A 15,372-nucleotide genomic window follows, 5' to 3' on the forward strand; every position below is an offset into this window, starting at 1 on the left:
CAATTTGACTGCTGGTTCCTCTGCCTTTTCTAAATCTAGGTTGAACATCTGGAAGTGCACAGTTCACGTACTGTTGAAGCCTGGCTTGGAGAATTTTGCTAGTGTGTGAAATGAGTACAACTGTGCAGTAGTTTTGAGCATTCGTTGGCACTGCCCTTCTTTGGGATTGGAACAAAAACAGACCTTTTCCAGTCCTGTGGCCACTGTTGAGGTCTCCAAATGTGCTGGCATATTGACTGCAGCACTTTCACAGCATCATCATTTAGGATTTGAAATAGCACAACTGGAATTCCATCACCTCTACTAGCTTTGTAGCGATGCTTCCTAAGGCCCACTTGACTGTGCATTTCAGAATGCCTGGTTCTAGCTGAGTGATCACACCATCATGATTATGTGGGTCTTGAAGATCTTTTATGTACAGTTCTTTTGCGTATTCTTGCCACCTCTTCTTAAAATCTTCTGCTTCTTTTATGTCCATAAAATTTCTATTGTTTATTGTGCCCATCTTTGCATGAAAATTCCCTTGGTATCTCTAATTTTCTTGAAAAGAGCTCTAGTTTTTCCCATTCTATTGTTTTCTGCTATTTCTTTGCAGTGATCACTGAGGAAGGCTTTCTTATCTCCTCTTGCTATTCTTTGGAACTCTGAATTCAAATGGGTATATCTTTCCTTTTCTCCTTTGCCTTCTGCTTCTCTTCTTTTCATAGGTGTTTTTAAGGCCTCCTCAGATAGCCATTTTGCCTTTTTGCATTTCTTTTTCTTGGGGATGGTCTTGATCCCTGTCTCCTGTACAGTATCACGAACCTCATTCCATAGTTCATCGGGCACTCTGTCTACCAGATCTAATCCCTTCAATCTATTTCTAACTTCCACTGTATAGTCATAAGGGATTTGATTTAGATCTTAACTGAATGGTCTAGTGGACTTCCCTACTTTCTTCAATTTAAGTCTGAATTTGGCAATAAGGAGTTCATGATCTGAGCCACAGTCTGTACAAGCTTTAGGACGTTCTTGTCTTTTGGTGTTTAGTCTTTGATTTATTTTTGCTGGCAGTTGGTGGGCCTTTTCATTTGAAGAGTGATCCCTTTAGTTCTGGGAAGTTTTCTCATGTTTTTTCTGCAAACTCTAGTAGCTGGTGGCCCTTTTGGATTCACTGCCCATTTTTCTTATCTCTTTCTTGCATCTTTTCCATCGTTTTGCTTTCTGTCTTTTTAAAGATTCACTGACATATTTTCTATCTCTTTAAATATGTAATTTTGACAGTTACGGTTTCTGAGAACTATTCTCTTTATCTGTAACATTTTTTTAAAGTGCTCTGTTGTCATAGGAGTATAGTGTGTGTGTGTCTGTGATAAGCCACCTCAGTCGTGTCTGACTCTTTGCGACCCTATGGACCGTAGGCTCCTCTGTCCATGGGATTCTCCAAGTGAGAATACTGGAGTGGATTGCCCTTTCCTTCTCCAGGATCAGTTCAGTTCAGTCGCTCAGAAGTGTCCGACTCTTTGCGACCCCATGACTCGCAGCACGCTAGGCCTCCCTGTCCATCACCAACTCCCGGAGTTCACTCAGATTCATGTCCATCGAGTTAGTGATGCCATCCAGCCATCTCATTCTCTGTCATCCCCTTCTCCTTCTGCCCCCAATCCCTCCCAGCATCAAAGTCTTTTCCAATGAGTCAACTCTTCGCATGAGGTGGCCAAAGTACTGAAGTTTCAGCTTCAGCATCATTCCCTCCAAAGAAATCCCAGGGCTGATCTCCTTCAGAATGGACTGGTTGGATCTCCTTGCAGTCCAAGGGACTCTCAGGAGTCTTCTCCAACACCACAGTTCAAAAGAATCAATTCTTCAGCGCTCAGCTTTCTTCACAGTCCAACTCTCACATCCATACATGACTACTGGAAAAACCATAGCCTTGACTAGACAGACCTTTTTGGCAAAGTAATGTCTCTGCTTTTCAATATGCTATCTAGGTCGGTCATAACTTTTCTTCCAAGGAGTAAGCATCTTTTAATTTCATGGCTGCAGTCACCATCTGGAGTGATTTTGGAGCCCCCAAAAATAAAGTCTGACACTGTTTCCCCATCTATTTCCCATGAAGTGATGGGACCAGATGCCATGATCTTCGTTTTCTGAATGTTGAGCTTTAAGCCAACTTTTTCACTCTCCACTTTCACTTTCATCAAGAGGAATAGGTATATAGTAAGAGTTTCTTTATAGTGTGAATCTGTTTTTTCTATTTGTTTATTTTGATGTTTCCCATGTTGCAGACTTCCCCTAAGTGATTATTTTTTGGTTGCTTGCTGTTTAAAATGGGAGGAAATAGAAAATTAATGTTATATTTTGCTGTGGGATAAGTGGGCTTTAACTGGATAATCTTATGGTTATTTTAAGAATCTCTGAATGTCAGGGAGAGAAGCTCCTTATTATTACGAGGTTGCGGTCTTGTTTCCTGCAGCTTGTTCATTCACTTTCAGTTTAGGGTTAAGAAGATACTTCCTTGATTGGAGTTCAGTGCTTGGCTATTGGCTTTACTGGGTGCTGAAGCCAGGGAAGGTGTGAAGTTGACTTCTCAGTATTTAGTCCTTAAGTTAATTCCTTATTTCTGGCCTAACTCACTGTCAGTACCCTCTATCATTCCATAATGGATATAAAATTTCTGACACCCAGTAATTCTTACTTAATGGATTTTGGAATCCTGTATATTGCTCTCTAGCTTTTGTCAGTGTTGAATTTTACCTTATTGTTTGTTTCTTCTGTGGTCAGTTGGCATTTGTTCCCTTCTGTTCAAAATTTCTTAACCTATAAGTTATACTGCTAGTTTTGTTAGTAATAAACCTATTAACAGACTTCTCAGAGTTTGCAAATCTCTCCTACCTCTCATCAGATTTTACACAGAAAATGGAATGTGTGTGTATGGAGAGCACATGAGATTGCTTGCTTGACTGATTGAGACTTATCTTAAGAAAAGTTTTATATCATTATAGAGGCTAGTGACGGAGAAAGCAATGGCACCCCCACTCCAGTACTCTTGCCTGGAAAATCCCATGGGTGGAGGAGCCTGGTAGGGTGCAGTCCATGGGGTCGCAAAGAGTCGGACACGACTGAGCAACTTCACTTTCACTTTTCACTTTCACGCATTGGAGAAGGAAATGGCAACCCACCCTAGTGTTCTTGCCTGGAGAATCCCAGGGATAGAAGAGCCTGGTGGGCTGCCCTCTATGGGGTCACACAGAGTCAGACACGACTGAAGCGACTTAGCAGCAGCAGCAGAGGCTAGTGAACCCACACCTTCAAGGTAGACAGGAAACCCAGGGAAGAACTGATGTTGCAGCTTGAGTCTGAAGGCAGTTTGGAGACAAAATTCCCTCCTACTTGGGGAACCTCTACTTTTTTTTCTCTTTCTCTTTTTTTTTTCTCAACTGATTTGATGAGGCCCACCCACTTCTAGAACTAACACCCAAAAAAGATGTCCTTCTCATTATATGGGACTGGAATGCAGAAGTAGGAAGTCAAGAGATACCTGGAGTAACAGGCAAATCTGGCCTTGTAGTACAGAATGAAGCATGGCAAAGGCTAACAGAATTTTGCCAAGAGAACACACTGGTCATAGCAAACACCTTCTTCCAACAACACAAGAGAAGACTACATATGGACATCACCAGATGGTCAACACCGAAATCAGACTGATTATATTCTTTGCAGCCAAAGATGGAGAAGCTCTATAGTCAGCAAAAACAAGACCAGGAGCTGGTCCCATCACTTCATGGCAAATAGATGGGGGAAACAATGGAAACAGTGACAGACTTTATTTTTTTAGGTTCCAAAATCACTGCAGATGGTGACTGCAGCCATGAAATTAAAAGACGTTTGCTTCTTGGAAGAAAAGCTACAACCAACCTAGACAGCATATTAAAAAGCAGAGACATTACTTTGCCAACAAAGGTCCATCTAGTCAAATCTATGGTTTTCCCAGTAGCCATGTTTGGATGTCAGAGTTGGACTTAAAAAGAGTTGAGCACTTCTGAACTGTGGTATTGGAGAAACTGCACTCAATATGCCAGCAAATTTGGAAAACTCAGCAGTGGCCACAGGACTGGAAAAGGTCAGTTTTCATTCCAATCCGAAAGAAAGGCAATGACAAACAATGCTCAAACTACCATACGATTGCACTCATCTCACACACTAGCAAAGTAATGATTTGCTAGTAATATGGTACTGGAGTCCCTTGGACTGCAAGGAGATCCAACCAGTCAAGGAAATCAGTCCTGAATAATCATTGGAAGGACTGATGCTGAAGCCCAAACTCCAATACTTTGGCCACTTGATGCTAGAACTGACTAATTGGAAAAGACCCTAATGCTGGGAAAGACTGAAGATGGGAGGAGAAGGGGACGACAGAGGATAAGATGGTTGGATGGCATCACGAACTCAATGGACATGAGTTTGAATAAACTCCAGGAGTTGGTGATGGACAGAGAAGCTTGGCATGCTGCAGTCTACGGGGTCATCAAGAGTCACACACAACGGAGCAACTAAACTGAAAGCAGGGTAGGGTACAGAAAAGGCCACCTAACAAAGCAACAAACCTCATACAAACCCAAGCAGCCAACCCATCAGGAATACCAGTTACAAAATTTTAAGGAAAGTGGTATTCAATTTTGTTTCTATAAAGGCAAATTATCAGTCAAGTGTAATACTATTAGAAATGTACTAAGGATGTCATTAAGTAAAGAGGGCATAGCTAAAGAAACTGACATCCAGGAAAACAACAGCTTCACTCAAGGAGAGGAGAGACACTCAGGGATGACAGGTGTACAAGCCTGGAGCACAGCAAACGCAGACAGAACAGGACAGTGACAGAAGGCGCTGGGAGCAGGCAGTTTCATAAACTCAGAAGTATGCCCAGGACCGTGGGTAAAGAAGTCTGTTCTGTAACAGTTCAGAAATGCAAGCTAAAAAATAACACTGGAACATCCCTGGTGGTCCAGTGTTAAAGAATTCACCTGCCAATCCCTGGTCTTAAAAGATTCCACACGCCTCAGGGCAACTAAGCCAGCACACCCCAACTGCTGAGCCCCTGTCCTAGATTCTGCAAGCTGCAACTACCGAACCTGAGAGCCCTGACTGAAGTCCCTGCCTGGGAGCCCACGCTCCACACCAGAGAAGCCACGGCAAAGGGCAGCCTGCACACAGCTGTGGCTCCCACTCACCGCAACCAGAGAAAGCCTGTGTGCAGCACTGAAGACCCAGGACAGCCAGAAACTAAAAATAATAATAACAGAGCAAATTTTAAGTAACAGGGGAAAGGAAGAACCCGAAAGATATTAGGAATATAGTGACGAACACATGATTAATTTTATTCCACATTTTAAACTTAAAAGACAGAAAATTAAATGCTCAGTCAATGTAAAGCAAAATTAAAATATGTTCTGCTTTATACTACATCAAACTAAGAAAAGCAAAAGTCAACTGAATCAAATAGAGGTAAAACAGAAAGGCCACAAAATATACCAACTAAAACCATGAACTGGAAAACTCTGGTTGGGCCAAAAATTTCCTCTCTTCATTTTCTGAATTTAGAAACTGGCATTTTAATGTTTGTGTTAAAGGGCTTATTTGTTTTATCTCTGAGTTCAATTCTGTTATTTTGGTAGTTAAGGATGACTTGTGGCAATGATTAATGAAAAATACATGTGTGTGAAGAATTGACTATTTAAAATGTCTAAACTGAATACAGTGAGGGAATAAGAAATAAGATGGAAAGAAACAGTGAATTAAGAGCAATGAAAGTTGCTTACATAAAAGTAGTTATCACTATGCTTTTCAAGTTGTATTTCAAATAATTTAAAGAAGCAATGAAATATATTAAGTCTACAAACAAGATTTATATTAAAGTAAACATAATTTAATTTTTAATAAGAAATAACAGGCACTTTACATTGGGACAGACAATGACAGAGGACTCTGGGAGGACACTGGCCATGAAAGGTCACCTGACAGAAACTCTGTGAGACAAAATTCCCCAATGAAAAACCTGGGCCAAGGGGTCACACCCAGCAAAGGCATAAATCCCATAACCCCAGGGAACCTATCATTCTATCTTGAGGGAATCCCAAGTTCTCCCTTTCAGCCAATCAAACTCTGCCGCTCTCTTTCCTATTATTCATTGAAGAGTCAAATCTCTTGTCCAAGTGACAAACTTTCAAAAATCTATGACTGCTGTTTTGTCCTCTGTTTCCACTTTCCAGTATTTTCTCTTCTCCACTGATTGTACAAAGTGTTTGCCTCTCTCTTGTTTGTTCTCCCGATAGCGTTAGTGGTAAACAACCACCCCCTGTCAATGCAGGTAGATATAGAGAGACATGCGTTCAGTCCCTGAGTTGGGAAGATCCCCTGGAGGAGGGCACGGGTAGCCCACTCCAGTATCCTTGCCTGGAGAATCCCATGGACAGAGGATCCTGGCGGGTTACAGCCCACGGGGTCCAAAGAGTCAGGCATGACTCAACATGCATACACACCCGAATTTCACTGAAACCCCTCTAACTCAAAACATAGAATATTAATCATCAACCTCAACAGAAAAAAATCTCTATCCTTAAAAGCTGTGAATGTTCTTACAAGGCTGATCAGTTACTCTTTACTAACATTCAACTAAAGGGTATACATTTCGTCTTAACCAATATACTGTCATTTCATTTGCATAGCTACTTTACATGTACTAAATTTGTATTTTATTATTCAAGTGTAACTCAAAAATAAGATCAATGGCAAAGAGATGTTCACTAAAGCACAGAAGTTAAAAAAAAAAATCAGTGAACACTACTATTCAGAAAAATAATATTAGTGGGAAAAAGACCCCAGTACAAATATGTAATGAATGCATATGTGAAGTTGGATCTACAAATGTAATAAATGGGCACCGTCTGCTGCCGATACAACATACAAATAAGGAAAACAAAAACTACTATCTGCCAACTGAATCTTACTGAACCAAGGGTCCATTGTGTTTAGTTCAACGTACTGACTGGAAATGTTGTCGAAGAGTAGCATGAAGCCATAAAAAGCTGTAAATATCTTTTAAACAAATCTCAGTGAGGCAAAAAGAACAATCAATCTTTTCAGAACAAGTACCATAATTTTTTTAATATTACACAGATGAATTTTGCCTTTAATGATGAAGGAGCCCCAAACTACAGAACTATGTTTAAAAGTTAAAAATCTGTGTGCTAAAAAAAAAAAAAAAGGCCCAAATCACACTACTGCTGAGAAGCTTGTAAAACTAGTCTTAACATGTATTAACAATACTTTGCTCAGAAGAAAAGCAGCACAAGCTAAAATTCTTATTAAACAACTCTACTTGATGTCATAAATTACCAGTGGCATTCTTGATAGGAAACAACTATCACATATACATGGTAGCAGAAATTTACAACTGAAAAACTACACAATATGAACTTCTTTACAACTGAAAAAACACCTAACCACACGATATGAGTCAACTCTTGGCAAATATCTAAGCTACTGAATTCAATGACTGTTTGATGCTTTTAATCTCCAAAACCATGCTAAATTAGGGACTTTTTTTTTTTAATTCAGTCAATGATGGTTTTTTAAGCAATGATAGAGCCTGGAAAGGACATCCTGGTTTCACTCAAGGATGCAGTAGCTACAAGCACTACCTAAACGAAAGGCTCCTCTGTATATCCATATTATCTACAGCGCAGCCCTCCTCCTCCTGGTCTCAAGGAAATAAATCAAATTACAGCCACTGAACATTTCTCTTCTACCACATAAAGAAATGGTTTCATAAATACAAGATCTGTTTCACACTTATGAATCATGGTTGTTAAGTAAGAGATAAAATTAACATTTCTTTATTACACTGACAATGTCAGTTTTTCAAATAGCACTTCAATGATTTTTAATACATTCCTAATGTAGTATATTTAACCAATATAGTCAATATCCTGAACCTATTATTGGGAAAGTATTATTTTTGTTTTAAAAATAACAGGAATTTTTAAGAATACAAATAATTGGTTTCATCATCAAGATCAAACACTTTCCAAATTTAAAGGGTTTCCTCAATTATTAGAATATTTTTTAAATTTATTATCAGGCAAATCTAAAAACCATACACAAACACTACATTTACATAAATACTTTGAGTCAGAAGCATCCAAAAGAGGACCAGAAATCTACTGGTTATCTCTCAAGATTAAACAGTGAGCATCCTAACTCTGGGCATCTGACAGCACTAAAGGTGATCCTCCATGTCTTTCCTATTTTTAAAACTGTTAAAGCTTCTCTAGCATTTCTGGAGACGATGAAATATAACGAAAAATTTATATAAGAAATATAATGGAAGACATTCAACAACAGCTCTTTAACAACCACAGCAACCAACCTATGTCAGCATAGGAGAACAAAACAGCAGTTATTGTTTGCTATCTTTTGCACTGTTAAAACCAAAGATACAAAATAACCATACTCTATAACTTTCCATGGCCTGAGAAATACTAAAGAGCCATTATCCTGCAAAGCTTTGGTCAAGACAATTAGTAAAAACCTAGAGAGTCCACTCCTCACATGAGGTGGCCAAAGTACTGGAGTTTCAGCTTTAGCATCATTCCTTCCAAAGAAATCCCAGGGTTGATCTCCTTCAGAATGGACTGGTTGGATCTCCTTGCAGTCCAAGGGACTCTCAAGAGTCTTCAACATCACAGTTCAAAAGCATCAATTCTTCAGCACTCAGCTTTCTTCACAGTCCAACTCTCACATCCATACATGACCACTGGAAAAACCATAGCCTTGACTAGACTCACTGGAAAAGACTCTGATGCTGGGAGGGATTGGGGGCAGGAGGAGAAAGGGACAACCGAGGATGAGATGGCTGGATGGCACCACTGACTCGATGGACATGAGTCTGAGTGAACTCCGGGAGTGGGTGATGGACAGGGAGGCCTGGCGTGCTGTGATTCATGGGGTCGCAAAGAGTCGGACACGACTTAGCTACCGAACTGAACTGAACTGAACTGAGAGAGCCAAGTACAAACATCTGGGTAAGAAGCTTATCCTTTTTCGTTTATATCAAAAGTCTGTGAACAGCTTAAAGTTACAATAGGGTTTCACTAGTTTACAACAAAATTTTTTTAATGTTTCCACTTTGCTATCATTAGAAAATATGTTGGCCTTTTACTGAACCAAATATCCCAAAGGACCAAAGAAATTTTGAAATAATCCAAGATAAATCCACTGCTTTATGGCACAATGAAATCTAAGCAATCCTACAAGGAGCTTTAAAAATTTCCCACACATATTTCCTTATATATCTTCAAAGTGTATGGATGCATACCATTAACACAGTTTTGCTTTAAAACCAAGATAATTGTAGCAAACAAAACAGAAAAATTTAGAAAATATTTCTATTTGTAGATTCTTAATAAAAAAGTTAAAAGTTTACAATGATATTGTAAATAAGTATTAACCAGAACTCAAAAAAATTTAAGTATTTCAATATCGAGTTCTAAGTCTTCTATTAGCAAAAGAAATATTCAACCAAAGAGACTTTTCACATGAAAAAAAACTTTTCACATCAACAGAAATTTTTAAAAAAGACTGTAAGTAAGAACACCAGTATTACTCAGGGACTAAAAGATAAATTTGCCAGTTGCAGGCCTAACAGAACATCCTTAAGGGTAACTGTACTTCTAGTAATAAGCATATAAGTATTCAATAATCGTTCTTCCTGAAATCAGACTAAGCTGTGAAACTTTGTGCATATAACCAAACAGTGCCAAAAGTGCTTGACAATAATTAGATATACTGTACTGACACAGGAACAATGCATACATAAAACAAAACTTTAAAAGCTTAAAACATTTAAGAATACAATGACAACAAAAAACAATGTAAACCTATGCAATAACACAATGTATATAATTCAGAGATACACCATTATTAGCAAGCAATTAAAAAGACTTCAGTATTAAAGAGTTGTTAAAATGAAAGATTTTAAAAAGTGTTGAGTCAGAGTAACCTGAAAAATTTACAAATGAATAGCAGGCCACCTAATCCAAACTTTAAGTATTTATATCAAAACATTAGGTAGGAAATTTTTAAAAGGTAATGAAAATTACTGAAAAACTATAGTGCGTAAGTCTTGAGTCATTGAAAAACAGAACACTACCACATACACCTGAACTAAAAGCCTAACTTCTCCATGTGAAGCTGCTTTTCCTTTGTCTGATTTTAGCTTACAGAATAGCTAACTGCTCCAAAGTTTGTTGCAATATTTTCTCTGCTTTATTAAAAAAAAAAACCTACATATTTTTCCACATATTAATATGATCTCTGAAGTAATCTCTTATTAAGAATCTGACTAGCAGTACAGAAAGTTATCCTCTGAAAGTTACTTTCAGTTACTTCAACTATAGATCCAAAAGAAGTGTCATCTGTCCAGTGGAAATATAATGCAAGCCACATAAGTAATTTTAAATTTTCAAGGAACCACTTAAACACTAAAAACAGGTGAAATTAATTTTAATGTTTTATTTAACCAAAAATACCCAAAATATCACCTCAACATGTAATCTACATTTTTAAAACTTAATGAAACATTTTACAATCTTTTTATTCACAATGAATGTTTAAAATAAAATGTGCAATTTACAGCACATCTCAACTAAGAGAGACTCATTTCAGGTGGTTACCAGTTAAGTGGATAGTGCTTGCTATGCTGGACAGCACAGGCCTAGAGCTCTTTCTCTGGTTTTTGAGCTATTACACAAGTACAAAATACTAAAAGACTTGAAATGAGAACACACAGTAAGAGCTAGGATGGGCACTGGGAAAGGTCAATTCAGCCATTTCCCTTGATTCCAACAGATGTAGGATTACATCACATCGCAATTGATGAGGCAATCACTATCTGCTAGGAGTCCCAATTTATACCTGTTGTCATGATGTAATTATGAACAGCACCCCCTATGATTCTCAAAAAAGGCACCCCATTCTGGATGATAAATTACACAGTTACCCTATCTATATCCACAACATCCTCAAAGATAACTCCACATTCTTTGGAAGAAAATTTAAATTCTAATTCTGATGACTAGAAAAGGAGCTCTAAATCCAAAGGAAAGAATCCTAAATGTACTACCCTCATCAAAAAAAAAAAAAAAAAAAACTGCTGAAAATTCCTTTTATTTTAAATTGCAGACTAAAAAAAAAAAGTAAGAATTACCTGTTGAACAAGGCATCTGGAAATTGGGATCATTGCTATCCAAAACAGGCAAACAGAACTGGTTACTTGCAGATCCTAGCATAGGATCCTTATCGCTGAGCATGTTCTTCAGCGAGTCCTCTAAGACATTTTGACTTGTACTAAAATCCTCACAGACTTCATTCTCCAGGTTGGATCCTAGAAATAGGGCATCATCTAAGTGTTCAGTAGGAATTAAATGATTAAATGTATCAACTATATCCATGAAGACTTCTGTGTGTCTTTCAGCCCTATAGAAAGACAAAAAAAATACCATAAGAAATAAAGCTATCAACTGATAATCACCTAAAACCAAATTATTTTAATAGTTTTGAGTCTATGAACACACTTAGGTTATTTCTAAATTGTTTTAAAAAAATCCTCACTGCTTTTAGAATATACATTTGGACATGTAGAACGAATCTTTGGTAAACAATGTTTCTCCATCATGCATGTAGAATTTCATTTTAACAGAGATCCTATTAAAGGTTCACTTAATTAATTTTAGAGAAAAAAACTATGTATATATAGTCCATTAACTTGACACATTTGAAAGAATTCCATGGTTTAAATCATAAAAACCATATGTTTTTAACCACACTCTCTTCATAAATTTAAGACTCAGACACTGCATATTAGTAAAGGTCATATAAAAGAACTAAAATCAAATCATTTAAAGTACTGTCCCATATTTATTAAAACTGTAAACACCCTTGCTTTATTTACAACGCATTTAAATTATGTAAAGAAACACAAAAATTTTTTTGTGGGACAACAAGAAAAAAATGGAAAGAAACTATTAATTAAACCCAACAAATCAAAACTCAAAAAAACTACAGACACGCAGGCACAGATGTGCACACACACACACTTAGAGGGAGCATCTCTTTTAAGATAAAATAAATGTCAAGAAAAGAATGTATCAGAGATTTATATTTGTCTTAGTGAGCTATGTGGGGTTTATACAGATATCAAGCTAATCCCCTATTCAAACTGTACCTAGGCATTGCTCAACAAAGGTCATTTCAAGCTCTAGAGGAGCCTTAATTATCAAAAGCTGAATTATTACTGGTTTCAGAGAATAATGAACTAATGTATTTTGGGTGACAGGGAAGAGTCAACTACATAAGATCTAGTAATATTTAATTAGCTAGAAAATTCCACTAATTAACCTACAACATCTTGGATTTCAAAATTCCAAACATTAGCTCCAATTCTACCAAACTTTCCTCAAACTGTCCTTGAATTCTTTACCCTATAAAAATGAGAAGAGGAAGTTCAAAAACACTCTGCAAACTTACTGGGTGTATATTATATGCTGCTAAACATTTTGCCTACATTTTTAATTCACTTATTCCCAGTGATAAGAACAATAGACTCTATTAATATCCTAGTTTTGTAAACAAAAGGCATTTAAACATGTTCCCTGAAGGCAGAGCTAAACATCCAAACCTAGGTTTTAAGGCTATATGGCCCACTGCTGTAACTCTAACCCTTTGATACTAGTAGAAAGGCAGGTAGAAACTAACTAGATTTGACTCCTTAAAGGTTCTTCTTTTAAAAACATTTTCCAACAAATCAGTAGTTGCCTGGGGCCTTGGATAAGAGAGGGACTGACTGCAAATAACAGGAATGTATTCTGAAGGATGATGAAAATGTCCTGAAATATGACTGTACATATACCCTGAAATTTGACTGAGTACATATACCCACGAAAGTTCACCAATCTGTTCATTTTAAATGGATGCAGTTTCACTGCAACTCAATTTAAAATTTAAAGAAAAGGAAAAAAAATGGCCTCTTACAAAAGTTGATCCTCTTCTAAATATAAGATTTTGGTATCTATTCTCAAATTTTGCAAATTATTTACACTGAAATATTAACAAAGCACCAAAATAAACTGATTATCTTACATGCATTCTCTAATCACAACATTTAGAGAAAACTGAGCTACAATAGTGATGAAAAGTCAGGAAAAGTTTTAATTTCCTGAAGCTATCTGATCTCAGTACCTAAGAAAGGTTCAATTATCATACATCCTCAATACTTCCACTAATATATTTTTAGATTCCAAAGAAATTTTAGTATAATAAATTTCTGGTAATTAAAAATAATTTACAAAAATGTTACTAAATGTTTACAAATTAGCTAGAACTACCAACAAATTTGTTTATCTGAATATGCTAGAATCCAAAGTTAATCACAAGCCAAAACAAACTCCTCTTCAGAGTTGCATTCCAGGTGAAACAGAGAAAAGGCGGCAATTCCAATTCAAGAAACAGTTATCTTTCTTCATAAATTTGTATGTTGAATCTACTAACTATGCACTCATTCCTACAGCAACACAAGTTTGGGAAATTCTACAAATTTCACCCAAGGTCAGTCTTTGTTGCACCAACTTCTGATCATGTGCATTTTGGGGACATTCACGACGTTCAGAAGGTACAGTATTATACGGCTTGAAATCACCAAGCTACACTGAAGACCAGCCCATTCTAAACGAGCAGTATTTTTTTTCAGTGATACTACTACTGAACCATCCCAAACTCTTTAACTGAAAAGTCCCTTCAGAACCTCTGGCAAAGCCGCTTTTTTTTTTAATTGAGACATGGTTGCCTTACAATGTTGTATTAGCTTCTGTTGTACAATGAAGCAAATCAGCCATATATACATATATATCCCCTCCCTCCTGGACCCAGATCCCAGCCCGCATTCCATCCCTCTAGGTCACTGCAGCGCTGAGCTCCCGGCACTACAGAGCAGGTTCCCACTAGCTATCTATTGTATACATGGTAGTTTCAACAGCAGACAATATTTAGTCTTTAAAGATCAATTTTTTTAAAAAAATAAAGCACACTGTATATAAGATGGGTGAACCTAATTCTCCAAATTTTTTTTTTTTGGACAAAACTAGTATGACTTATAAAGTATGTTGCACTGGATTAAATAAGCAGATTAGGCAAACAGTGTAAAAAGTCAAGAAAGACCAGTATAGCAAAGTTACATTTCTTTAATATCTTTAATTTATTCAGCAAGTGATCACTAAGCAGTTACCAAGACACATAGAATGTGCCAAGGCAACTGGGGATCCTACAAGACAAAATATGGTATAAAGCACCCCAAACTTATGGGTCCAAACAAGACAATTTCAACAGAAGTGTTTTGTACAATCGTTATAAACTGATAAGACTGAATTTTCATAAGTTGTTCCAACAGGCTTTGGAGCCAATTCCAAACAATGCCAAAAAATCACAGTATACAGCCATACGGCAAGATTGTCTTGAAAGTAACACTGATTGGAAGTATAAATCTTTTTTTTAATCAGTTTTATGTATCAAGTACTCAGTATCAAAAATAAAAACTCTCCATGCTAAATTGTAAAACAAATGTTAGCCAACTATAGAAACATTAACTTACTTAACACAAATACCCTAATCTAAATGCAATGTAGTATCCTGATCTGGATCATGGAACAGAAAATAGAGAGTAGTGGAAAAACTGGCGAAATCAGAATAAAATCTGGAGTTCGGGTAATAGTAATGTTAATCTCTAGTTCTGATTTTTTTTAAAAAATTAGCATTAGGACTTCCCAAGTGGTCCAACGGTTAAGAATCCACCTTTCGATGCAGGGGACAGGGTTTGACCCCTGCTCAGAGAACTCAGATGTCACAGGCCTCAAGACAACAAAGCTCCAGGCTGCAACTACTGAGCCGAAGAGCCACAGGAAAACTGGAGCACTGCAACTAAGACCCAACGCAGTCAAACAAACACTACAGGAAAAAAAAGGACACTAGCATTATGTCGGGTGTAACAATCAAGAAAACTCGATTCTACACCATGTTTGCAACTTTTCCATAAATCTAAAACTACTTCAAAATAAGGTAAAAAAAAAAAAAACCCACTAACCTAAAATACAGTGTCCTGAAATACCTAGTCATGCAGATAGACAAAGATAACTGATCCAATAAAGGAGAAATTTAAGAAATGATTCGGTGTCCCTTTTATTATAATTAAACAAATTGCCTGATTTAAACAAATTTCTGGGAATCCTTTTTTTCCCCAGAGGCTCAGTGGTAAAGACTCCACCTGTAATGCAGGAGACTTAAGTG

General features: G+C 37.1%; 1 protein-coding gene across 6 annotated transcripts in view; it reads right to left on the reverse strand.

Annotated features, from left to right (window-relative positions):
- The window catches only part of PHF3 (PHD finger protein 3), a 90,816-nt gene that overhangs the window by 65,604 nt on the left and 9,840 nt on the right, over positions 1–15,372 (reverse strand). For 4 of the 6 annotated variants that reach the window (XM_069599502.1, XM_069599505.1, XM_069599504.1 and 1 more), the window contains exon 2: positions 11,246–11,514. The exons of the other annotated variants lie outside the window; for them this stretch is intronic. In XM_069599502.1, coding sequence (XP_069455603.1) covers positions 11,246–11,489 — 244 coding nt within the window. In that variant the 5' untranslated portion in view covers positions 11,490–11,514. The remainder of the gene's footprint in view (positions 1–11,245; positions 11,515–15,372) is intronic. 6 annotated transcript variants of the gene reach the window in all.

Source organism: Ovis canadensis, chromosome 9, assembly GCF_042477335.2.
Source record: "Ovis canadensis isolate MfBH-ARS-UI-01 breed Bighorn chromosome 9, ARS-UI_OviCan_v2, whole genome shotgun sequence".
Classification (NCBI taxonomy): Eukaryota; Metazoa; Chordata; class Mammalia; order Artiodactyla; family Bovidae; genus Ovis; species Ovis canadensis.